At 37.7% G+C, this 27,318-nt stretch overlaps 2 protein-coding genes and 1 long non-coding RNA gene across 3 annotated transcripts; all 3 read left to right on the top strand.

Moving 5' to 3' along the window:
- Positions 1-1,298: 1,298 nt before the first annotated feature.
- LOC127518782 (uncharacterized) lies at positions 1,299-9,901 on the top strand. The gene is made up of 4 exons (XR_007931658.1): positions 1,299-1,414; positions 5,123-5,158; positions 6,737-6,769; positions 9,865-9,901. It is a non-coding gene; the product is annotated as an uncharacterized LOC127518782 (long non-coding RNA).
- An 820-nt stretch (positions 9,902-10,721) lies between these two features.
- Positions 10,722-16,695, top strand: LOC127518848 (globoside alpha-1,3-N-acetylgalactosaminyltransferase 1-like). Its single transcript, XM_051906060.1, has 3 exons — positions 10,722-10,726; positions 11,525-11,662; positions 15,447-16,695. Exons 1-3 carry the CDS (start codon positions 10,722-10,724, stop codon positions 16,135-16,137), a joined length of 834 nt encoding a protein of 277 aa, XP_051762020.1. The 3' UTR covers positions 16,138-16,695.
- Positions 16,696-20,162: 3,467 nt separating this feature from the next.
- Positions 20,163-26,254, top strand: LOC127518847 (uncharacterized; the record flags this gene model as incomplete). Its single annotated transcript, XM_051906059.1, has 7 exons — positions 20,163-20,422; positions 20,503-20,648; positions 24,505-24,784; positions 24,885-25,024; positions 25,141-25,232; positions 25,651-25,747; positions 25,854-26,254. Coding segments are annotated over 7 exons (1,038 nt in total), but the record flags the coding sequence as incomplete, so codon positions are not given.
- Between the last annotated feature and the right edge of the window lie 1,064 nt (positions 26,255-27,318).

Genomic DNA, 27,318 nt, shown 5'->3' with positions numbered 1-27,318 from the left:
GAGTCTCTTGTTTGTTCTGAGCAGTTAAACTGAGCTCTGTTCTTCAGAAAAATCCTCCAGGTCCTGCAGATTCCTCAGATTTCAAGGATTTTTTGCATATTTGAACCCTTTCCAGCAGTGACTGAATGATTTTGAGATCCGTCTTTTCACACTGAGGACAACTGAGGGACTCAAACACAACTATTAAACAAGGTTCAAACATTCACTGATGCTCCAGAAGGAAACACGATGCATTAAGAGTCGGGGGGTGAAAACTTTTGAACAGTATGAAGAGGTCCAAATTTTTCTTATTTCGCTTGAATATCATTTTTTTTTTCATTTAGTACTGCCCTTCGGAAGCAACAGAAGATACTTACATGTTTCCTGGAAGACAAATTAAATACAGTTTACCTTGATCTTCAAATTCTAAAAGTTTTCACCCCCCGACTCTTAATGCATCATGTTTCCTTCTGGAGCATCAGTGAATGTTTGAACCTTGTTTAATAGTTGTGTTTGAGTCCCTCAGTTGTCCTCAGTGTGAAAAGACAGATCTCAAAATCATTCAGTCACTGCTGGAAAGGGTTCAAATATGCAAAAGATGCTGGAAAACTGAAGAATCTGCAGGACCTGGAGGGTTTTTCTGAAGAACAGAGCTTTAACTGTTCAGAACAAATGAGTGACTCATGAACAACCATCACAAAACAAACAAACAGTCGTAGATCATCCAGGTAACCACACACAGTGTTAAGAATCAATGGTTCACATACTTATGAATGGGGTTATTTTAATAAATTCAGCTATTTGTTTGTCTTATGGATTATATGTAAACATCTTTTAAATAAAATATCTTACTCAGGACAGTACTAAATAAAAAATAACATGCATTTTGTATTATCTCCCTTATTTTGTTAAAATTATTAACATTTTCACAGATTCTGCAAGTGGTTCACATACTTTTTCTTGCAACTGTATTTCAAAGAAATCTATTTAAATGTTAAAAAAAGAGGAAGCACATATCTTCATTGATTCACCATCCGCCTACGATCAGAAAATTCATATTTTGTGCTTTAGTGTTGTTTTAATATAGAACATGGTCTGTTTCAGTTATATTAGGCTGAATACGGGATGTTATTGTTTTAGTGAATGTCTGTTTCTCAGAAAATAAAAAAGTGAGCCCCTTATGAAACGAAATGCCCCCTCATTCTATATATTCTGCTCTGGTTTGCATACATTTTGCCAGTGCAACAGGAATAAATAACATTCACTTATTTAATCAAATATTTGCTCCTCCCATTATTACTATTTTGCTTTCTGCATCTGTCAGACATTCAGTTCTCCGAGTGAACAAGGACACAAAACCTAATGCAAAAATGATCAAACTCCTTAAAACTGCTAACATCTTTCTTCTTGTGTTGGCTGGCCTCTCAATAATGGGGTATGTATCTACTATTTTCTTTTTTTTATATTATTTACTGCACATACACAAAGGGCAGAAAAACCTAATTCAGGAATAATGCTTCAAAATATGACTTCAAAATATGACTTAATTCCTTTCTTCTTGTGTTGACTGGTATCTCAGTAACTGGGTCTGTATTTACACTTTTGTAATGTGTAGTTGATTTACTGTCGTCTTTGTTGGTTGGAACTTAAATGAATAAACTAAAAGTGAAACAGTTTACGTATGTTCATTTGGGACTTTTTCAATTGGTTATGTGAATTATTCAAGACTGAATATAAATACTCAAAATTCTTCACACTCTAAAATATTTATTAATGAAATTCTCTTCACATAAAGAATTGTAAAAATCTATATTGAGTGTCTGATAGTGTGACGTTTTATTAATTTTAAACAGCTTGGATTGCAGTTCAAAATAAAAAAAAAGAAAAGAGAGTTGTTTCTGAGGCATTTAGTAGCAAGTAAACGAAATATCCATGAGCAGTACTGTGTGATTTAATATATTATGTCTCTCTGGATTGTTTGATTCTGTTTGGTCAATCGCTGCATTCTGAGGTCAAATATTTTTGTATATAGCCACAGAAACTGTTTTTTGACTGTTGTTCCTGTAGCAACCAATCTACTGTTAGTTTACTGTCTCTCAGATGAAAGTCTCTTTCAAGGTAAATTATAAAATGTTAATGCAAATATTTCAAGTCTGTTTGTTTCTTTATTTGGCTAGTCTGTGTGTACTTAATATACAAAAAATTCTTCTTTAGTACTTCATAAGATAATCTTAAGAATTTTATATATTTACCATAAATATATTTATTTTATATATTTATTATTTACCACTTGTAGTACACTTGAACTTGAAGAATTTTGAGTATATTAATAAGTGCACGAAAATAAAGCACTTTAAGTCCATTATGGAATTGTACTGAAATAAAGTGTATTTTAGTGCACTTTTTTCACCTGGGAATTGTGAATTTTAGTACACATTTAACCTGTGTAGGAAACTTTTTCCTCGTCGAAGCAGAGACCAAGAGACGTTGGGATATCTTTCAAGCAGAAGTTACTCTTTATTGAGAAACACGCTGTGCGTCGCTGTAGTCATTCAAGTCCAATTAAGGCAGTGTACTTGGTTGTTCATATAGATTCAAGGGGGAGGGATACATAGAGTAGAGGTGGAGACAATCTAAACAAAGCATGCAAATGCAGTGCAGTGAATGCCCTACATTTCCCACCCATGATCTAATCAGCATAACGGTGTCATTCAAATGCATAGGTGCTAATCCACTCAGTCTGACAGTATCGCCCATATCTTTACATTATCATAGAGACAAAGGCACCGCTGTATCTTGAGCTTGTCCTGCCAAATGGTCAGGAAGTGCATGAAGACAAAAGGTTAATGTTACAGACACCTGGGCTGCCTGCCTTGATCTCCTTAAATTGTCATTATCTTTACCTCAAAATGTTAAATACAATATACTTCACCTTAGTATTTCATGTGAGGTTATGTCAGGATGTAGGATCAGCAGATCTTAAACAGATTCTTAAATTTGTAATCCCACACCTGCATGTTTAATTTTTCATGAAAATCCATTAAAATAAAACTTAGTGACAGTATATATAAAAATCCACTAAACTTTTATGTAAAGCATTCAAAGCACACTTTTAAGAAATACACTAATAAAACTTCTTTGTATATTTTTGCGGTAGTATACTTGGTTTCAATGCACTAAAACAGTAAATTAAAGTGCACTGAAGTATTACTGAAGTAGAAATGTACTTTAATTAGTGTATTTATAGTGTATAACTTTTACAATTTTATTTAGCACAAAAAATAAGAATGTACTTGCTTGTATTTAAGTGTTTTTTAGTGCATTCAAGTATGGGTTTTTTTACCTGGGGAGACATGATACATTTTGGTAAGTTGTACTGTATCTTTAAACACCTTTTGATGTTCATTTGTGCTTATTTACTATTAACTAACAGGAAAGAGGAAGAGATGATCGATTCATGTGCCGCTTCAACTGAGGCACTACAGTGATCTGTCACGTCACATTAAAAAGATTTATTGTTTGAATTTTATAATACAATTGACAGAATTTGAAAGATGAGACTTTGTTTCATATCAAAGTAACCTCTGACTTGTCTCAGTGTCCTCTAGCTCCGTGATTTTTCACTGCGTGAGACACTGTCCATTATGTTGGCAGCACTGCCTTGTTTAATTGTAAGAGCAGGATAAGTCACTGAACTAGATACACTGGTTCATATAAATAGGTAAAACCACAGAGATGACCTGATAAAAAATTCTCTTTGTAGTTACAAGGTAAATACCCACACAGAACAAGAACATTAAAACAAAAAAATGTGTGCTTTGCTAGCCATTATTTCATTCTACCTTCTGCCTGACTCTTACAAATTAATGGCCTAAAGCAGTGTTTTCAATCCACGTCCTGGGGACCCACCGGCCACCACACATTTTGTATGTGTCTCTTATCAGACACTTAGTTCAGTTCATGGAGCTCTCACCTAATGAGCTGATGATCTGAATCTGGTTTGTTTAAGAAGGGAGACATACAAAACGTGCAGAGCGATGGGTCCCCAGGACAAGGATTGACGGGTATGTTTAAGGGTAAGTATGCGGATAACCTCAACTTTCGGTTCCAAAAACGGAGGTAACATTCTTAAATGTAAGTAGCCATAGCAACTTATTCTCCGAACATAACCTGTCACATGTCACACCGATCACAAGTTCAGTATGGAGTACCACAAGGCTCAATACTAGGACCGTTGCTTTTCACCCTGTACATGCTACCCAGCTTAAATCTAGACTAAAAACGCATCTCTTTACCCTGGCATACACATAACACATTATCAATTTCTATTTTCAAAGCAGTTAAATGATTGTTAGGCGGCATAAATTAGGTCAGCCGGAACCTATAACACCAGATGTACTCATTACATCAGAAGAAGAATGGCATCTACGCTAATATTAGTCTTTTTTTGTTTATCCCAAAGTTTACCGTAGTCTGCCGGATCTGGGCCATATCCAGATCAGATGAAGGACCTGCATCTAGACACGACCACAACGAATTCTCTTGTAAAACAGGTCTTTCTCTAAACACGGATCATTCGGTGCCAGGGGATGAGCTCATGTAGAGCAATGAACAATGAGATGTTTTCCAGCATGCTGAAACATAAGACAGATGTTTTTTTTGGTGTGTGTGTTTCTACTAATCACAACAATCTTGGAGTTATTTGAAAGTGAAAGAGACAATGTGCAGTAATTATTGTGAAATGCACTTATTAAATTACTAGCTTCAGTGGCTTGTCAGTTATATCCCTCTCACCATTTTTCATATTTTATCACTTTGCGTTTGGCCATTAGTTGATTTGTATAGAGTCATATTAAAATAAGAAATGATGACACCACAGTAGCTCCTGGAAATTCACTTCATAGTCTTTCTGTTGGTCTGCTGGACATTTATAGGAACAGATTCAACCCTTATAAACTTTTATAAACAATATTGTGTGTTTGCTACAGTATTTGGGTGTGTTAGATCACTGCAACACCTTATCAAACTACTGTGACAGGACTCTGTTTATCTGTGTATTAAATTTGATGGGTAATTCCATTGGAAAAAAGATATGATCTGCTTCACTTATTCATTCATGATCTGTTATTGTGTTTCCTTACAGACTCACTTATTTAAGCTACACCTTCAACACACTCAGGTGAGTGTTTTTTCTTTTTCAACTGTGATAAATACACCCATTAAAACAATCTTGAGCAAATATCTCTAAAATATAACCAGTTAATAATTGTTTATTTTTCTGTGGGATACTCTTCATGACTGATTACTTTGACATGTTTCACAGAACCAAGATGTTCTATTGTTGTAATGTTAGCTATAGTCGTTGAGAGTGTTGTTGTTTGTCTGGAGCTGATGCGCTGCTGGAGCAAAAATGTATGTTAAAGGGTTAGTTCATTAATAAACTGCCCACCAAGATATCGAGAAACTGTATATTGGACAAAGATAAACACAGACATTGAAAAAATTTTAATTATTTCAACACAATTTGGGACACACTAATTCTAATTTTGAATACTATCTAGGACGGATAGTATGCGAATTGGGACGCAGCAAGTGTGTCCCAAATCGTAGTAGTCACAGTCACTAGCTGGTGTGCCCAGGTTGACCACTAGAGGACACTCCTTCCCTGACCTTTGCCACTCAGCCATGAACTTCAATCCCCATAATCCAGGGTCTTAAATCCTTGAAGGCAAACATTCATTAAAAGTTCTTATGTCGTGCCTTCCGCTCCTTCTTAGTGGACGGAGGAAGCATTTGAGTTCTCATGCCGCTGGATCTGAAGTGATCGAGGTTTTTAATGAATGTTTGCATGTGAATATATAGTAAAATGTCACTTATTCATGAGAATTCAAAGCTGAATTTTCCAGTCTTCAGTGTCACATGATCCTTCAGAAATCATTCTAATATGATGATTTGCTGCTTAAATCAATTTAATATGTCCTTGTTGAATGAAAGTATAAATTTCTATTTATTTTATCTTACCTCAGACTTCTGAATGGTAGTGTATCACGTTTTCCACAAAAATCTGAACTGTTTTCAACATTGATAATAATCATAAATGTTTCTTGAACAGCAAATCATCATATTAGAATGATTTCTGAAGGATCATGTGACACTGAAGACTGGAGTAATGATGCTGAAAATTCACATATTCACAAAGAAAACTGTATTACTGTTTTTCACCATCATAAGAATGTTTAATCTCTTTTCCACAATTGGAGCTCTATTCTGTAAAATAACAGGAGATGTCAAGCTCCTGAAAGGACAAATAGGCTACTATAATCACTAGAAAGGTGCCATAAAAACAGTCCACATTCTGCACTACATTCCAAGTCTTCTAGGCCACTTTTTAGCCCCAGTCCAGCCCTGGGATGCACGCAACTAAGCGACAGAACTGTCCATTAAAGACACAATTGTCATGAAGTAGTGTTCCAAAGCTTGCCTACTCTTCAATATGTATTTTTTTTTTACTTAAGAAAAACCAATAAATGGCTCCATCTTGGGTCTTTAAAGAATAGCTCATAAAAGTGCCACTACATCAGGAAACAGCAGTATTCAGATTCATAATAACACCAAAAAACTTAAAATAACATAAGAGAAAATGAAGAGAAATCCCTTATTACTGAATTAGAGGAGAATATATTCTGATTATAGACACAATCACACCCAACACTGGCCATGACTTTGCATTATTATTATAACCACATATCCGTTTCAGATATCCCGAAGAAGACCAAAGAATCTGCCTCAAGTAAGTAATCACTGTTCATGCACTCACAGAAACACTCAAAACATATGCTTACACATTCACAGAAGCATGCATACATTATATGCACATACTTTCAGACAGTGAGTATTACTGGTCATCATGGCCAAGTGACATATCAGTTTTTGCTTGTTTTTTTAAGCGCTTTTTTTCTATTTTACTCTGCTTCTCTCCTGTAATTGGACACTTTTGCTTTATAGTAACTGTAATGCCTAGTAATATGGAATTAGATTTGTGCCAAAACATATTGAATGTAACTTTTTAAGAAACTGATGAAAATATAAAGTGAAACTGAATAGAATGTCTTCATAAAACTGAAAAATATAAATTGCAGGCAAAATGTTCTACTTCGTTTTTTAACACACTGCATGTTTTGCTGTTTTCCCCTCTTTTGCTGATCTGTACTTTGGGTCATTGATGAATAAGGTTTTTAAAAGTGTCAAAAAACATAATAAAGATATAATTAATTTAGAAGTTTTATTAAGTGTTAACAATGAGATTATGTGGTTTTTATAATCATTTAACGCTGATTTTGTTATTTTTTTACAAGATGGACAAAATTTGTCACCAAAAAAGTCATTCGGTTTAACCAAAATTTCGGTTTTACCGAATGATGATATTTTCAAACAATGCTAACAGGCTGATATCTAGCAAAAGGACAATTAAACATTTTATATTTAGTACAAGTTTTTAAAATATTACAACATTTTCCATGTTTTATAGCGGTTGTACCGAATGACCTGATGTTTCGGGACATGCGTATGATCAAGTGAAAACATGAATTTTTCAAATAGTTAAAAGAGAGTTAGTTACTTTGCTTCATGACCATGTGGTCCTTTGCAGGTGTCTGAATGATGTCACATCCTGTCACATGATATTGACCGCATGACTTCATCCAAAATGGTCCCTTTATATTGGTTACTCCAAATGACATCAATGAAATTCATTTTTCCAGACATTCTTTCTCATAACAAAGCAACAACTTATACACATAATTTTAATATCATTTTGCACTATATTGATATATGATGTTATAAAATCATGCCAGAATAAAAAATATATACATTTATTACATTTTAAGATATTTTAATCACAATTGAAATGGCTGTATCAGCCTTTGGACGGTTAAACCGAATGACCTTTTGACACTTAAAAATCTATAAAATACCTTTATATGTAGAAAAATATAATTAAAACCTTTTGGATTCAATAAAACAGATCTAGTTGTGCTACCTTACATACTTTGGATCTCTCATCTTTGCTTTTTATTATTATTAAGGCCAAAAAAATGACCCGTCACGTCATTGACCCACTTACAAATGCGCTTGCAGAGTTTTCATTTACACTTCTGAAATTTTTGTTTACACTCCCTGAGTTTTCGTTCACCATTCTGGCACAAATCTCTCGTGGGGGCGGGGCTAACAGCGGTGTGTTCTCATTAGCTACTGAGTTTTTGATTGACAGCTTCTTGACCTGGAAGTGAAGACGTCAGGGTGTTGTGTTTACATCTGAGTGTCTGTAAGCGGATTCCTATTTCAATTCATCGATATATAAAGTTGGGAGTTTTGTTTTGGAATTTCATGGAAAACAGAGTTGTAGCTGATATAATTGCTAATAATAATTTACTCATACGGACCTTTTTGCATACACCGTAAGAAAGTTATTGAGAGCAGAACTCTGAATATGTGAATATGAAACCAAGCGTGTGTGTGTCCGTTAAAGGGTTAGTTCACCCAAAAATGAAAAATTCTGTCATTAATTACTCTCCCTCATGTCGTTCCACACCCGTAAGACCTTCGCTCATCTTCAGAACACAAATTAAGATATTTTTGATGAAATCCGAGAGGTATATGACTCGTTCATAGACAGCAATATAATCAACACTTCCAAGGTCCAGAAAGGTACTAAAGACATCATTAAAACAGTCATGTGACTGCAGTGGTTCAACCTTAATGTTATGAAGAGACGAGAATACTTTTTGTGAGCAAAAACAAAACAAAAATAATGACTTTATTCAACAATCTCTTCTCTTCCCTGTCATTATCTTACGCAGGTGACGCAATAAGCACAGTGAAGGCTTCCGTGTTTACATCAGAATGCCGGCTCAGTATTGGCCGAAGCTGATCACATGATCAGCACAACGCATGCGTGTGATGCTGACGCAGGAGCCGGCCAATAATGAGTCGTTCTGACGTAGAACCTGGAAGCGCTGGACGTAAACAACGTATGAGAATGACACAGAAGAGAAGAGATTGTTGAATAAAGTGGTTATTTTTGTTTTGTTTTTGCGCACAAAAAGTATTCTCGTCTCTTCATAACATTAAGGTTGAACCACTGCAGTCACATGACTGTTTTAACGATGTCTTTAGTTCCTTTCTGGACCTTGAAAGTGTTGATTATATTGCTGTCTATGGACGAGTCATATACCTCTCGGATTTCATCAAAAATATCTTAATTTGTGTTCTGAAGATGAACGAAGGTCTTACAGGTGTGGAACGACATGAGGGTGAGGAATTAATGACAGAAATTTTATTTTTGGGTGAACTAACCCTTTAAGCTCTGGGTATATGTTTTTTCACGCGTACGCTAGTGTACGAGCACAGTCGAACACACAGCCTTGGAAAGTATACTTCATTCGACTCATACGCATACACAGGCGTTGTACGCATGCGCAGTTTTGAGCAATCTCTCGCCACGAGGTACAACCCATGTAAACATCTTTGTATTCTTTCATGCTGTTGTACAAATGAGGGTACTTTCTAACCTCTTCACACAATCTCACATCTATATAGGCCTCCATTGTCGCTGTAGCTTGCATGCGTTCCGGTCTGTTCTGTTTATGCAGTTTTTCTTTGACTACCTTCTGAATCGACACCTCCAGGGCACGGCTGCCACCTTGTGGAAAAACTAATTACTGCAAAAACAAAATTAAATGCGCATGTGCGGTGCGTGTACCATACACGCGTACTCTTCTGATAACGAAATTCACTTTACGCGCCTGCACGCACAAGCATCACAAAAACAACAGAAGCTTTATTACAGAGCACAAGTATTCACTGATTGTATCTCTTGTTTCTTAGAGGAGAAAGAGAGCACCAGGAAAACTTTCAGTTGCAAATACCACAAGGGTGAGTAAAACACTTCCTTCAACAGTTTTGCTCTAACTTAGTGTGACTTGTGTGTTGAGTTTTTAGAAACAGGGTCTTATTCAGAGCCCAGGAAAAGCACTGGTTCTTAATGCGTCGTGTTTCCTTCTGGAGCATCAGTGAATGTTTGAACCTTGTTTAATAGTTGTGTTTGAGTCCCTCAGTTGTCCTCAGTGTGAAAAGATGGATCTCAAAATCATTCAGTCACTGCTGGAAAGTAGGGATGCACGAAATATCAGACACATATTGATATCGGTCGATAAATGGTCATTTTTAATGTTATCGTTATAAATCCAATAAGAAAATTAGGCCGATATATTAAAGCCGATAGATAACATATTATTTCCTTCAGCTGAGATACTTCAGCACTGATCGCCATGATGATTTTGAATTGAATCTGTCATAAAATAACCTGCTGGAAAAGCTCTTCCCGGTGCTCATTCAGCTCTTCAGCTTCAGCGTGCACGTTTTTTGTAATCAGGTTCTCTAAGTATATTAAAATTTGGATTTAGATTTATCTGACAATATATCGGTTATCAGCTTTAAAATGTAAAGAATTATCGGTATTGGCCAAAATTTTCATATCGGTGCATCCCTGCTGTAAAGGGTTCAAATATGCAAAAGATGGTGGAAAACTGAAGAATCTGCAGGAGCTGGAGGATTTTTCTGAAGAACAGAGCTCAGTTTAACTGCTCAGAACAAACAAGAGACTCATGAACAACCATCACAAAACAAACAAACAGTCGTAGATCATCCAGGTAATTAAAAATCAAGGGTATGTGAACTTTTAAATGGGGTTATTTTTATAAATTAAGCCATTTTTTTGTCTAGTGGACTATATCTTTTATGTAAAATATCTTATTCAGGACAGTACTAAATAAAAAATAACACACATTTTGTATGATCCCTCTTATTTTGTTAAAATAATAAACATTTTGCAGGGGTATGTAAACTTTTCCGTATTCTTAACAGATTCCCTATCCTCTAATGCAGTGGTTGCATAGAGATCGATTTAAGACTCAAACTCTCTTCAATACACAACTCCTGTGTGAGTTCGTTTTTAATGTTGATCATATATTAAACGAGCGAGAATGAATTTTTTCCAGAGTATCCACACAATTGCAAATGTGAAATTCAGTTCAACAAACAAAAAGGTAGTATTAAGATTTTAATGCTGGGCAAACCATTAATTGCGATTAATCGCATCCAAAATAAAAGTTTGTGTTTACATAATATATATGTGTGTGTGCTGTGTATACTTATTATGTATATATAAATACACACACATGCATGTATATATTTAAAAAAAATTGTTATATTTATATATAAAATATTTATATTTATATATAAATTATTTAAATATATGTACAATATATACATGCAAATATTTCTTAAATATATACATGTATGTGTGTGTATTTAAATATACAAAATAAGTGTATAATTATTTATTTATTTATTTATTATTGTACAGGCTTTCATACAATCAGCCCCGTGTGCTGGGGTAAGACCATAAACAGTTCTTTGCGTATATATACTAATATGCATTTGGATTTGAATTTCATGCATATGTATTTGAATTTATTTAAAACAGCCCAGATGGCAAAGGTGTTTCCTTGTCACCATGGTTAGCCCCAATCGTATGGGAAGGAACATTTGATCCCACATTGATTGATTCGATCTACAAACAACGAAACTTCACCATAGCAACTACAGTCTTCGCTCTTGGAAAGTGAGTACCTATCTCTCCTATCTCTGATCTTCCTTTACTTTGAGTTTAAACAGTATCAAAATAAACAAGAATGCCTTTTCAGTACAGCTGAGGCTATAAATGAAGGATTGGGCATTTCTTGAGCTGAATTTTCACAGACATATTCTGGGAACACCAGAGTACTTATAACTAGTACATTAGTGTCATGATCCCAGCCTGTGTTCCCCTGTCTTGTGGACTTTCGTTGTATTTCCTGTCCTAGTGCCATGCTTTGTAGTCCTTTGTAGTTTTTCTTGTTGATTATTTCTTTGATTGTTCCCAGGTGTTTCTTGTTTGCCAATCACCCCTTGTGTATACATACCCCAATGTTCTTTGTCTGGTGTTGTCTTATAGTGTCCTATGGTGGATGTATCGTGTGCATTTGTTTTAGTTGTTGTTGTTCCCTGTTATGGATTATCCTGTTCATTGCCTGGACTCTTGTGTTCTCTAGTGATGGGCAGATCGAGGCTTCGTGAAACACTGAAGCAGTTGAAGCAAATGTGCCGTAATGTGTCAAGGCTCTGAAACAATCTGACACCTGTCTCCACAGTGACCCCTAGTGGTCAGAACAGTGCAAATGCAACAAAACTCAGGCCAAACATGCATTAAAAACACCCTTCACAAATGTATTGCAGAAGGTTTATTGAAAGTAAAATCTATCAAATGCAATTAACTAATCATCTAATAAGATTAAATATAGAGTGTCTGTATAATATGTGTTCTTTTATCAATTTTCAGGGCTTGTTTCTCTTTCCATGGCTCAAGCTAAACAGGCCAATAAGGGATTAATAACTACCATTATTCATTTTAATTATTCTAGTGTCTAGTTAAAACATCTACAAATGTATAAAACCATAGGGTAAAACCCATAGACACTTGTTCAGTAGTTCTCAGTGAATCCGCATGATTCATGGGTTCACTTTATCATCGCCCTTTTACCGGTGAACCATTGAAATTTCGAACTGTTTTGAAACGTTACGAAACAGTGATGACGTAATGAAGCCTCGTTTACTAAAATCACGTGATACACGCTCCGAATCACTGATTCGAAACAAAAGATTCATAACGCTTTGGAGCTTCACGAAACAGTGTTTCGAAATCGGCCATCACTAGTGTTCTCTGCCTGGATTTACCTCTGTTGTTTTGTTTAAATAAACTCTTAAACTGCATCTGGATCCAACGTGCTATCTTCTAAAACAGCCTTGTTACAGAACACAGACAAGGAGATTGCAGTATAGAGGACTATGTACTGGAATTCATCGAGCTGGCTCATTTGACAAACTTGGACATGGTATGTCTTGTGACTTTTTTTTTTTAGAGGGGGGCTATCCAAGCCACTCAGTTCAGTAATGCCACTACATGACCCTCATTGGACGTTAGAATTTTATATTGACTTGCCACTGCAACTGAACAGCTCAGCATTTACTGTGGGAGTTGTGGAGGAGGAACCTGACATTCCTTCTGTACCAGCCACACAAGCCAAGATGGCCGCCATTCCAGAGCCTTGTTCCGTCATGGCCATCATTCCAGAGCCTTGTCCCAAGATGGCCGCCATTCCAGAGCCTCGTTCCAAGATGGCCGCCATTCCAGAGCATTGTTCCAAGATGGCCGCCATTCCAGAGCCTTGTTCCAAGATGGCCGCCATTCCAGAGCCTCGTCCCAAGATAGCCACCATTCCAGAGCCTCGTTCCGTCATGACTGCCAAGTCTGAGCCCTCAGCGAAGATGGTCGCCACGTCTGAACCTTCAGCCAAGATGGCCGCCACGCCGGAGTCCTCAGCCAAGATGGCTGCCATGCCTGAGCCCTCAGCCAAGATGGCAGCCACCCCTGAGCCCTCAGCTAAGATGGCAGCCACCCCTGAGCCCTCAGACAAGATGGCTGCCACTCCTGAGCCCTCAGCCAAGATGGCTGTCATGTCTGAGCCCTCAGCCAAGATGGCCGCCATGCCTGAGCCCCTCAGAGATTGCAGTGCTGGCCATTATGGCCACAGCCATTTGGTGTGTGTGGGCTGCACACACATCGGCTCCAGTCCCTGAGCCCGATCCAGTCCATGAATCTGCTCCAGAGCCTGCTCCAGTGCATGAATTCGTTCCAGAGCCTGCTCCAGTCCATGAGTCTGCTCCAGAGCCTGCTTCAGCCCATGAGTCCGCTCCAGAGCCCACTCCTACCCCAGAGTTTCTTGTTTGCCCTGATGCGACCATGGAGGTCGTCCCCGAGATTCTTGTGTGCTCTAAACTTCTTGTCTGCCCTGAAGCAACCACAGAGACCAACTTGGATCATCCTGCTGGTTTCTCTATGACGATCGAGGACGCCCTTGAGCTTCCTGCCTGTTATGACACGGCCCTTGTGGCCAACACTAACCTCTCTGTGTTTGATGTTTCAGTTGCACCTGATAAGCAATGGTGGTTTCCAATTTCACCAGACCTACTGTGGTGGTTGTCTGCTCCACCATGGGGGTCTTCAAGCCTATCTGCGCTTCTATGGTGGTCGTCTGCTCTGCTGTGGAGGTCCTCAGCTACGAATGCACTGCTGTGGTGGTCACCTGCTCCGCCATGGATGCCTGTTCAGCCTGCTCCACCCTAGCTGGCTATCAAGCCTTCTCTACCCTGGGTGCCTGTCCAGACTGCTCCGCCCTGGCCTTCCAATCTGCCTCAGTCTCCAGTCCTTCTCCCACCACATGGGCCAATCCCTCTATCCCTCCCCTGATCCACCTCCACTCCACCACCCTCCTGGACTCTTGTCTGTTGTTTTTTTAGGAGCGTCTGGAGTCCACTTCTTAAAGGGGGGGCTCTGTCATGATCCCAGCCTGTGTTCCCCTGTCTTGTGGACTTTTGTTGTATTTCTGTCCTAGTGCCATGTTTTGTAGTCCTTTGTAGTTTTTCTTGTTGATTAGTTCTCTGATTGTTCCCAGGTGTTTCTTGTTTGCCAATCACCCCTTGTGTATACATACCCCGGTGTTTCTCATGTTCTTTGTCTGGTGTTGTCCTACTTGGATGTATCGTGTGCATTTGTTTTAGTTGTTGTTGTTTCCTGTGATGGATTATCCTGTTCAATGCCTGGACTCTTGTGTTCTCTGCCTGGATTTACCTCTGTTTTGTTTAAATAAACGCTTGAACTGCATCTGGATCCAACGTGCTATCTTCTAAAACAGCCTTGTTACAATTAGTAACATATTATTAATAAAATCAGTTTAATTTAAATGTAGGATTACTATATAAAAGTCTACTAAGATAGAAATAATTTTAAAGCATTCAAAGCACACTTTTAAGAAGTACACTAATAAAACTCCTCTGTATATTTTTGCGGCAGTATACTTTATTTCAATGCAATACAAATCTATTTAAGTGTTAGTGGTATTTAATATACTTTTTCAAGTCATCCCATTTAAAACTTCAAAACAGAAAATTCATTGGTCATTTTTGACCCAAGAGGACCAGAGGGTTAAATTGCACTTGAGTACAGTACAAAGCTCCTAAAATAATACAGCAATCCTAAAATCTCCTAAAATTAGTACAAAATTAGTCAAACTAGTACAATCAAGTAAAAATAAGTATTTTAATTCTCCTAATCTGGGAACCACTAAAGTCACGCTGTCTAATTTTACTGTATTTTTCTGCTTTTATTAGAAAAGTAACAGTTTACCTCATGCCTATAGTCAATTTTTCAACTGTATATTGTTTGTCTTTTTTTCAGTTCTTGTGTTGGTGGAATTTAATTGCCATCTTATTTATTGCTTTTCTAATCCTTCTCCCTTTCTGTTTTTCAGATACACACGGTTTCTTAAAGATTTCCTGGAGTCTGCAGAGCAGAATTACTTTGTTGGATTTCATGTGCATTATTATATATTCACTGATGAACCAGAACAGGTTCCTGCAGTGGAACTGGGTGAAGACCATCATCTGACTGTGATAAAAGTCCCTAGTTCTAACAGATGGCAGGAGATCAGTTTGCGCAGGATGACAAGACTGGAGAAACTGATTGAGAGTCGACTGGTCAATGAAGCTGACTATGTTTTCAGCCTTGATGTGGACTCAAAGTTTTATGGTCGCTGGGGGGTAGAGACTTTGGGTCGCCTAGTAGGTGTGATACATCCATGGTTTTATAGTTCCTCTCGTGAACAATTCACATATGAACGCAGGCCAGAGTCTCAAGCATTCATTCCTTACGCTGAGGGTGATTATTATTATGGTGGAGCTGTGATCGGTGGCTTTGTGAAAGATGTATATCAACTTGCTAAAACCTGCCGGGAGCAGCTGGAGATTGATTCATCTAAATCCATCGAGGCGGTATGGCAGGAGGAGTCTCATTTGAACAAGTACTTCCTTTATAACAAACCCAGTAAACTGCTTTCACCCGAGTATCTGTGGCATGATGAAAAATCTAAACCAGAAGAGATCAAAATCATTCGAATGTCTCAAGTTCATAAAAACTATACCGACATTCGTCCAAACCCTTAGCAGCTGTTACCAGAATCATGGATATTATTTGTACTTTATTTGTTTTTGTCTTGGTTTCATTTTCATGGAGTTTTAGTTTATTTTCCTTCAGTCACATGTTTCCCGCCAGTTTGTCACTGTGTTTACTGATATGATTAGTCATTCTGTTCAGCTGTGGGGAGAGGCAGGGAAAGTTTGGGTCTCATTTCTTGGTTTTATCTTGAAAGGGTGTTTGGTGTGAATATTTAGATCTGGTGACTTTGTTCATAAATTTTTTGTTTAGTTCATGGGCAGCATTTAAATACCACCACCTGAAGTGGTTGTGTACATTTTGGGACTTTTTATTTAAAAAACAAAAAAATTCTGTCTACAAAGTCGAATGGATTGCAAAAACTTTGAAGCTCAATATCTATATCTATATATATATAATGCAGATAGAACCTTATAATTCCAAGGGGACGATATGCAAAATGGCAATGCATTTCTGCATTTAAATTTACATCTTCCACACCATATGTGCAACCTTTTGAATGTAAATGCAATTGAGAAAAACAACATTTAAATTATCATTTTGCTACATTTTTTTGCTTGAACGTGCTAAACATATATTATCATTTCTGTAATACATTTTTATTTTAATTTTGCAACTTATAAAGCGTTAAAATATATGTTTAAATTATATGTTAAAACTAGTGTAGGAAATAGCAAATGTAAATTATATTATTGAATTTGAATGATTATTTTTTAATCCAAAGGTTGCACATATGGTATGGAAAATGGAAATTTAAAAATGGAAATGCATTGCCATTTTGCATATTAAATTTCATATTGAATATTGCTTCCATAATACAAATATGCTTCCATATTCTGTCCTCTGATTGATAGTTCATACTTTTTTAATCAAGTAAAGTCTGTTTTGCTCTTAAATCTTTAATGATTTTTAAAAAGTAAATGTAAAATAAACATACACTGTACTGAAGCAGCTTGGGTTTACTTGATTATTCATGCATCATTTAAAAAAAGATTAGGCTTTTATAGCTTATATATATGAAAATCAATGATAATTGAGAAATGGACAAATAAATGTTCTCCAAAAGTATGTTGTGTCATATCTGACATTTACATTAACATGAAAAAATGTAAAAAATAAATAAATAAAAAAGAAGTTTTAATTTTTAACATTAAAAAAATGATGCATGTTTATTTTACATTTACTTTATAAAAATCAAGATTTCTGAGCAAAACATTCTGAGGGCGACGTATCCTGGGAGATACGAACATTAAAATCTTTTTACTTTTATACACTAAAAAGTTGGCCAAGTAATATTGAAATAGTACAATTACAAGTATACTACTTTAGTATAGTTACAACATAAAAATATACTTGAACTTTACTTAATAAAATGAACTTGAAGTATACTTATTTCTTCTGGTTCTTTTGAAGACATTTCCATCAGACTGGATTTTCCTTGAACGTTTTGCATCTTCTGTCAGCTGCTTCTCAGAAAAGATCTGACTTTAATTTCTCTTCCTTGTACAATATATTGAATGTCTGTTGTTAATTCCCTTTGAGTACTTATTGTATGATCTCACCTTTTCTTAAATCTCTTTCTTCACTCAAAGGTCGTTCTTTTAGACTTGATTCATCTCTTATAATCTGTGGAAATGCACAGTGAAGTTCTGTGGAAAAAATCTGCATGAACACGTTTCAAAATATATCTTTCTGTCTTACATGAAACAGCAGCAGGGTGATGGTGAGTAAATGCTGGATGCTGTTTGGAGTCATAATGCTGTCAGCATGCTAATTACAAGCAAATATTAACAATAAGTTATTACTGTTAGTAGCAGATTTGACTGTTAAATGAAATATAATCTCTGAAAACAAAATGTTTCAAGTAAATTCAGAGAGAGTGAAGAGAGAGACAGTTGAGTGTGATATCGATAGAAGGGAGGAGAGACGATGCATGTCATGTGATGCGCATTTAAATGTGTCTTCCTCCATAAAATGTATATAACTCACACCCTAAAGACAGACAGACAACTTTAATCAACATGATGAAGCTCTTCAAGTGCCTGTGGATCTTACTGGGTAAAGTACAACATACATGCATCTGCTGTTTTACACTAATATTAACTGAGATTTCTGGAGTCTTTCCCTTAATGTTGCTCTGTTTGTATTAGTTTACATTCATCTCACTTTCTACTGTGGATTTTACATTGTAAAGTGATGAAATTTCTTGCCAAACAAATCTAAATATTCTAGAAATGTTTCATGCATTCTTGCTTGTGTATAATGAACCACAACATTTTTAAATCATGATTTGCATTATGTAACTTTTTTACCTCTGTTCAGAAGTTTGTGGATTTTTCATGCTTTTGAAATGATTTTTATGCTCACCAAAGCTGCATTTATTTGATCAAAAATACAGTAAAAACAGTGAAATATTATTCCAGTGTAAATCAGCTGTTTTCTATGTGAATATATAGTAAAGTGTAATTTATTCCTGTGATCAAAGCTGAATTTTCAGCATCATTACTCCAGTCTTCAGTGTCACATGATCCTTAAGAAATCATTCTGATATGATGATTTGATGATCAAGAAACATTTATGATTATTATCAATGTTGAAAACAGTCATATTTTTGTGGAAACTGTCATACATTTTATTTTTTAGGATTCTTTGATGAATAGAAAGTTCAAAAGAACAGCATTTTAATTCAATTTGATGGAATTTTACAATTAATTAAATTGCGTAAATCTAATTTTTTTGAGCGTAGGTTACTTAATGCATCCTTAATGAATAAATCTATCAAGTTCTTAAAAACACATTACTGACCCCAGTCTTTTGATCAGGTCATGAAGTTCCTTGTCTCTGAGTTCTTCTCAGTTTATTTGTTTTAGATCTACTTTACTAATCAAATCTTATGTTAAATAGATGCTCATTTGTGTATGTAAATGGTTTGATTTGATTTATGTTGGTGTTTGTCTTGTAGTGGTTTTGCACAAACATGTTTTTATCTGTTCTTGTCTGTCTTTAAACAAACAGTCTGCTCCTGGTCATTGCACACAACATGGTCATTGCACAGATCAATGTTTTATGATTTCATTATCATTCAGATGATGTTTTATTTATTAGCAACAATATCAAAGTGAATTAAATCAAAAACATATTTCAGTGTGATTCAACCAAATCCTGATTCTCTGGTACACAGGGTTTTTCGTGATTGAGGAAATGGTGAATGGACAAGAAGGTAAGAATCATTCAGTTTATTGACACCTTTGTTCTGTTTTGTCTGTTTGAACTGGAAAATATAAAAGTACTTGGAAATTTAGCCCCGTAATGAAGCTCTGTGGGGACCGATAATGCTCCTTTCACAAGATGTAATATAAGTCTCTGGTGTCTCCAGAATGTGTCTGTGAAGTTTCAGCTCAAAATACCCCACAGATCATTTATTATAGCTTGTCAAATTTGCCCCTATTTGGGTGTGAGCAAAAACACGCCGTTTTTGTGTGTGTCCCTTTAAATGCAAATGAGCTGCTGCTCCCGCCCCCTTTCCAGAAGAGGGCAGAGCTTTAACAGCTCACGCTTTGGTCGCTCGACAACAACAAAGCTGGAGAATCTCACGCAGCCAAAATGAGGATTGTCAGTAACGGTGTTCAGCCTTACATTGTTCAAACCGGAGTCGACACTGATGGAGAGACTCAGGAAGAAGTTACAACTTTTAGAATGAAACTGGACGTTTCTGAACGTTAGAGGATAAATTTATGTAGTTGCTGTGGAGTTGATTCAACTCATCCACTAGCATGTGCCGTCATGTTAATGTTTTGTGTTGAATTGACCCTCGTTTGTGAAGCAGTCCAGCGTAAAATGACGGCATGTCAACAACACTCTACTACAACAACTCTTCCTCTTCTATGCATGTTGCTGATGGTGAATAAAAAAGATTACTTTGGGAAAATGCTTCTCCTGCAAGGTCTTCTGCAAAATCTAATGCTTGATGAGAATAAAAAGGTGGTGATACTTACTGGCTTTATCCCTGCAACATTTTCCAGAGAACGCAGCAGTATGGGGGACAACTAGTCAGTCGTCAACTTACGCAGACGCTGTGCCTGAATTTGCCATTGATGGTTTGCTCACATCCTGGACCCACACTAACGAAGAGACCAATCCGTGGTGGAGACTGGATCTTCTGAAAGTATACAGAGTGAACAGAGTGAGCATCACTAATAGACACAGCAGTGCTGCGAGGATAAACGGGGCGGTGATTCGTATTGGGAACTTCCTTGACATTTACAGCAACCCCATGTAAGGCTTTCTCTGACTGTTTTGATGAATGTGGCTGCAGATGAACAGAAACCGATAACAGATGATCTCTCTGTCTGTAGATGTGATGTGATTTCGACTCTTGCAGCGAGTGCCACGGTCACTTTCACATGCGGCGGGATGGAGGGACGTTATATGGTTGTTCATATTCCTGGAAATCTGAAGATCCTTAGCCTTTGTGAAGTTGGAGTCTACGGGTATTTGGCAGGTAATTCATTGTTGTAAAGCACTTTTTAGTATTGAATGTAATATTTAAAAAAAAAAAAGTCCAATAAAGACAAACTTCACCAAAATTTCTAAATAATCATGTTATATTCATGCTCATGTCCTTCCGAATTAGTATGACTGCATTCATGAAATACATCGGTACTAATCCCTTTTATTTAACTTACTACGCTGTACCATGTATATATTACATTTATATATAATGGTTGCCAACAAGTGATTAGTTTAGTCAAACATGATGAACTCATCTACTTACTAGATTCTTTCACAGTTTACAGTCTGGCTCTTGCAAACTATTCTAACATTCAGGGAAAATGTTTAAAGGGTAAGTTCACCCAAAAATGAAAATTCTGTCATTAATTACTCACGTTTGAGCTTCAGTGAGAACCAATGAGGTTCATTCTCGTGTTACGCAGCACGTTTGAGCTTCCTCAAGAACCAATGAGGTTCATTCTCGTGTTACGCAGCACGTTTGAGCTTCCGCAAGAACCAATGAGGTTCATTCTCGTGTTACGCGGCACGTTTGAGCTTCCTCAAGAACCAATGAGGTTCATTCTCGTGTTACGCAACACGTTTGAGCTTCAGCAAGAACCAATGAGGTTCATTCTCATGTTACGCAGCACGTTTGAGCTTCCTCAAGAACCAATGAGGTTCATTCTCGTGTTACGCAGCACGTTTGAGCTTCCGAAAGAACCAATGAGGTTCATTCTCGTGTTACGCAACACGTTTGAGCTTCCGCAAGAACCAATGAGGTTCATTCTCGTGTTACGCAGCACGTTTGAGCTTCCGAAAGAACCAATGAGGTTCATTCTCGTGTTACGCAACACGTTTGAGCTTCAGCAAGAACCAATGAGCTTCATTCTCGTGTTACGCAGCACGTTTGAGCTTCCGAAAGAACCAATGAGGTTCATTCTCGTGTTACGCAACACGTTTGAGCTTCAGCAAGAACCAATGAGGTTCATTCTCGTGTTACGCAACACGTTTGAGCTTCCGCAAGAACCAATGAGGTTCATTCTCGTGTTACGCAGCACGTTTGAGCTTCCGAAAGAACCAATGAGGTTCATTCTCGTGTTACGCAACACGTTTGAGCTTCAGCAAGAACCAATGAGGTTCATTCTCATGTTACGCAGCACGTTTGAGCTTCCTCAAGAACCAATGAGGTTCATTCTCGTGTTACGCAGCACGTTTGAGCTTCCTCAAGAACCAATGAGCTTCATTCTCGTGTTACGCAGCACGTTTGAGCTTCCGCAAGAACCAATGAGGTTCATTCTCGTGTTACGCAGCACGTTTGAGCTTCCTCAAGAACCAATGAGGTTCATTCTCGTGTTACGCAGCACGTTTGAGCTTCCTCAAGAACCAATGAGCTTCATTCTCGTGTTACGCAGCACGTTTGAGCTTCCGCAAGAACCAATGAGGTTCATTCTCGTGTTACGCAAAACGTTTGAGCTTCAGCAAGAACCAATGAGGTTCATTCTCGTGTTACGCAGCACGTTTGAGCTTCCTCAAGAACCAATGAGGTTCATTCTCGTGTTACGCAGCACGTTTGAGCTTCCGAAAGAACCAATGAGGTTCATTCTCGTGTTACGCAGCACGTTTGAGCTTCCTCAAGAACCAATGAGGTTCATTCTCGTGTTACGCAGCACGTTTGAGCTTCAGCAAGAACCAATGAGGTTCATTCTCATGTTACGCAGCACGTTTGAGCTTCCTCAAGAACCAATGAGCTTCATTCTCGTGTTACGCAGCACGTTTGAGCTTCCGAAAGAACCAATGAGGTTCATTCTCATGTTACGCAACACGTTTGAGCTTCCGCAAGAACCAATGAGGTTCATTCTCGTGTTACGCAGCACGTTTGAGCTTCCGAAAGAACCAATGAGGTTCATTCTCATGTTACGCAACACGTTTGAGCTTCAGCAAGAACCAATGAGGTTCATTCTCATGTTACGCAGCACGTTTGAGCTTCAGCAAGAACCAATGAGGTTCATTCTCGTGTTACGCAGCACGTTTGAGCTTCCTCAAGAACCAATGAGCTTCATTCTCGTGTTACGCAGCACGTTTGAGCTTCCTCAAGAACCAATGAGCTTCATTCTCGTGGTACGCAGCACGTTTGAGCTTCCTCAAGAACCAATGAGGTTAATTCTCGTGTTACGCAGCACGTTTGAGCTTCCGCAAGAACCAATGAGGTTCATTCTCGTGGTACGCAGCACGTTTGAGCTTCCTCAAGAACCAATAAGGTTCATTCTCGTGTTACGCAGCACGTTTGAGCTTCAGCAAGAACCAATGAGGTTCATTCTCGTGTTACGCAGCACGTTTGAGCTTCCTCAAGAACCAGTGAGGTTCATTCTCGTGTTACGCAACACGTTTGAGCTTCCGAAAGAACCAATGAGGTTCATTCTCGTGTTACGCAGCACGTTTGAGCTTCCGCAAGAACCAATGAGGTTCATTCTCGTGTTACGCAACATGTTTGAGCTTCCTCAAGAACCAATGAGGTTCATTCTCGTGTTACGCAGCACGTTTGAGCTTCCTCAAGAACCAATGAGCTTCATTCTCGTGGTACGCAGCACGTTTGAGCTTCCGCAAGAACCAATGAGGTTCATTCTCGTGGTACGCAGCACGTTTGAGCTTCCTCAAGAACCAATGAGGTTCATTCTCGTGGTACGCAGCACGTTTGAGCTTCCTCAAGAACCAATGAGGTTCATTCTCGTGGTACGCAGCACGTTTGAGCTTCCTCAAGAACCAATGAGGTTCATTCTCGTGTTACGCAGCACGTTTGAGCTTCCGCAAGAACCAATGAGGTTCATTCTCGTGGTACGCAGCACGTTTGAGCTTCCGCAAGAACCAATAAGGTTCATTCTCATGTTACGCAGCACGTTTGAGCTTCCTCAAGAACCAATGAGCTTCATTCTCGTGTTACGCAGCACGTTTGAGCTTCAGCAAGAACCAATGAGGTTCATTCTCGTGTTACGCAGCACGTTTGAGCTTCACAAGAACCAATGAGGTTCATTCTCGTGTTACGCAGCACGTTTGAGCTTCAGCAAGAACCAATGAGGTTCATTCTCGTGTTACGCAGCACGTTTGAGCTTCAGCAAGAACCAATGAGCTTCATTCTCGTGTTACGCAACACATTTGAGCTTCAGCAAGAACCAATGAGGTTCATTCTCGTGTTACGCAACACGTTTGAGCTTCAGCAAGAACCAATGAGGTTCATTCTCGTGTTACGCAGCACATTTGAGCTTCAGCAAGAACCAATGAGGTTCATTCTCGTGTTACGCAACACGTTTGAGCTTCCGCAAGAACCAATAAGGTTCATTCTCGTGTTACGCAGCACGTTTGAGCTTCAGCAAGAACCAATGAGGTTCATTCTCGTGTTACGCAGCACGTTTGAGCTTCAGCAAGAACCAATGAGGTTCATTCTCGTGTTACGCAGCACATTTGAGCTTCCTCAAGAACCAATGAGGTTCATTCTCGTGTTACGCAACATGTTTGAGCTTCCTCAAGAACCAATGAGGTTCATTCTCGTGTTACGCAGGACGTTTGAGCTTCAGCAAGAACCAATGAGGTTCATTCTCGTGTTACGCAGCACGTTTGAGCTTCCTCAAGAACCAATGAGGTTCATTCTCGTGTTACGCAGCACGTTTGAGCTTCCTCAAGAACCAATGAGGTTCATTCGCATGTGAGGCTGTTAAGGTACTTATCATGTAATTATTGTGAATATAGTTGTGAAGGCATCGTTTTTTGGCAGTGGTTCATGTAGAAATGACTCCCTTCACAACTAATAATAATCTGATCCCAACTGCTACAAACTTTGTGCATTAAGATGTAATTTAAAAAAAAAATCCTAGGAAATCTGGCAGCAGGTGAAGCAGTTACACAGTCGTCAACATCTGCGGGCTGGTTTGCTGAAAAGGCCATTGATGGTAATCGAGGTCTGCAGGAGCTGTACACGGGATGCTCGTCAACCCTTAATGAGACTAACCCGTGGTGGAGGCTGGATCTGCGTCATGTTTACAGAGTTAGTAGAGTGGTCGTCACTAACAGAAAGGACTGCTGTGCAGAGCAAATAAATGGAGCGGAGATTCACATCGGAAACTCTTTGGAGAACAACGGCAGCAATAATCCCATGTGAGACTCTTGAGGTTGAAAGAATACAAGGCATCAAGCATAAATGTGAAGGATTAATGCAGTATTTTTTTTTTATCTCCATCTGTTTCTCTGTCTGTAGATGTGCTGTTATTCCTGCTATTACAGCAGGCGAATCCTACAGCTACTCATGTAATGGGATGGATGGACGTTATGTGAATCTGATCATTCCTGGACACATGAAGACACTCACTCTCTGTGAGGTGGAGGTCTATGGCGACGGTAAAACATTGTCACATATTTTTGTCAACAAATAAACTAATAAAACTAAAACCAATGTTTTAATGAATGCAACCTCTACTAATTCATTTTACATGTATCAATGTGTTTTTGTTTAGGGCCCGTTATGAAAAGATCATTTGTAAAGATGCAGTTTAACTCCGGAGTTGATTTGACTGACCCTCCAATGAAAGAAAACTTTCTGAAACAGGTGAGAGAAAGAAACAGATTTAAGCCTCATGATTATTACTGTAAAATACCAGCAGCTGTCGTCTGTTTTCCCTCTTTTAAAAAACAGATCTCTTAGTCTTGAGATACACTTGAAATTCAATTAAGCCTTAAATGTCTTCGTGAACATTTTAAGGCTTGTTGCGATTGGTTTTTGTTGCTTTTGGAGAGTTACCTGAAACCTGAATTCTTACCGAAGATTTTAATGATCGTATATGAAATGAAGGTTATTGCAGCAAATTCACCAAATACTTTTACTATTAACTTGATATTGCTCCAGAGTTGTTTAATGAGTAATAAAGTGACATTGTTTTATTCAGGGTTTACAGTGATATCATACAATTTGAGACATGAAGATTTGAGCGTATTGTCGTCTTTTGCTATTTTGATGCTATTTTCAGTTGGGATCTGCTCTGGCTGACAGAGGATTCACAAATGTGACACTGCGTTGGTCTCAAACCCTTAAACAGGTGATCCAGAAGGTGAAGGCTCCTAAAAGTGAGTCTCTTCTCACAACTAACTTATGAAATAAGCTGCACAAACAGGAATGATTATAAAATTATTATGAGAAGTAGGCTAATAAACAAATATGTTTTGTTTACAGGTCGTTGTGGGAAAGGAAAATAACACTCTGGAACTCAACAGTCTTTAAATGCACATTTGTTAAAGACAATAATTCTGATTCTACATATATTGCCTAAAATTTCTTTATAATTAGTCTATTATATATGTTTACTATGGAAAGACTTTTAACGCACTTCTGATTACTTTCCCTTAGTGTTTATTCACATATTAAGGAACTATAAACATCTTGTGTATTGTCAACAGAGATAGATATGAGTTAGGGTTAGAAAAATAAATAAATGTCAAATGTACCTTTACACAACCCACAAGTGTAATTAATTTTAATGTCAATTTCTGTAAATTTACTGTCAATATTACAATTTTATTGTAATATATTGTAAGTTACATTGCATTTTTTTTATAATTTAAATTAAATAAATGTCCCTGCAATTTCATGTTTTATTGGCGCTTTAATGAGGTGAACCGGATCAGAACAGCACAAGCGTCAATGAGCAGCCGTTTGCTTTTGGCGCGATATTTGAATTTTAAAAACCGTTATCATTTTTTTTTTTCCCCGCCTGACTGGATGCGCCGCCGCTGCTTACCAGAGCTTTTCATGTACTTCTTCAGACCTCTCGTGTGAGTTGAGAATCAGGTTAGTTGTCATAGATGATGTTTCTCACACTTTATTTACTGTGGGACTCACATTTTTCACTGTTTCTCGACACTTTTGAAACACTGACGCTGACACGAAAGCGTCTTTTGCGTTGTGTGATGAGATATTTTTATGTGATCGGACTGAGACAACCGATCAGAAGTGATACCAATCTGCGGCCGATCGATCAGGACTAACTATCGCTGATCACATTACATTCTAGCTCTCTCATACTGTATGTTGTGTAAGTTTTCCAGCAGGTTTTCCGTTTACCTTTCTGTTTAGTTATATGGAGGAACGCTGCAGAAATGTGAAGTCCAGGTGAGGATAAATACATCCAGTTTAGGTTTGCCTTCATCAGCTGTTTTTCTGTCTTTCTGATTCAGTTTTTACTCTCAACTCAAGATTTACGCAGGTAACTTGCATGTGTATATGATTCATTCTACAGTTTAGTACACTTTTCATGTGCATTGAAGATAATTATATATTTTTTAAACAATTTTCACCATTTATCCATTAAAGAAAACATAGTTTGTGCACCTCGATGTTTCAGTTTGCTTAAATTAGTTTTTGCAATGTCAGTTTTTGAGAGTGTTGGTCTCGAGTTCAAAATAATGAAAAATAATGAAATGTATTCTAAAATCTAACTAAAGAAAAATATGTTTTAAATTGGGTATAAATGAACACATTGTGAAAGCTTTCAATATTTTAATCATCTCAAGGAGTATATTACTATAACTGTCACCTACTTTGGGTAAATTCAAATATATATTTGAGGTTAACCTGATGACAAAAATAACATTGCAAGTCAAAATGGTGAAACTGTCAACAGTTATCCTGTAGTGTAGAG

Source organism: Ctenopharyngodon idella, chromosome 9, assembly GCF_019924925.1.
Source record: "Ctenopharyngodon idella isolate HZGC_01 chromosome 9, HZGC01, whole genome shotgun sequence".
NCBI classification, from domain to species: Eukaryota; Metazoa; Chordata; class Actinopteri; order Cypriniformes; family Xenocyprididae; genus Ctenopharyngodon; species Ctenopharyngodon idella.
The sequence above is the reverse complement of the archived record's forward strand: the minus strand, read 5'-3'. Positions and strand labels throughout refer to the sequence as shown.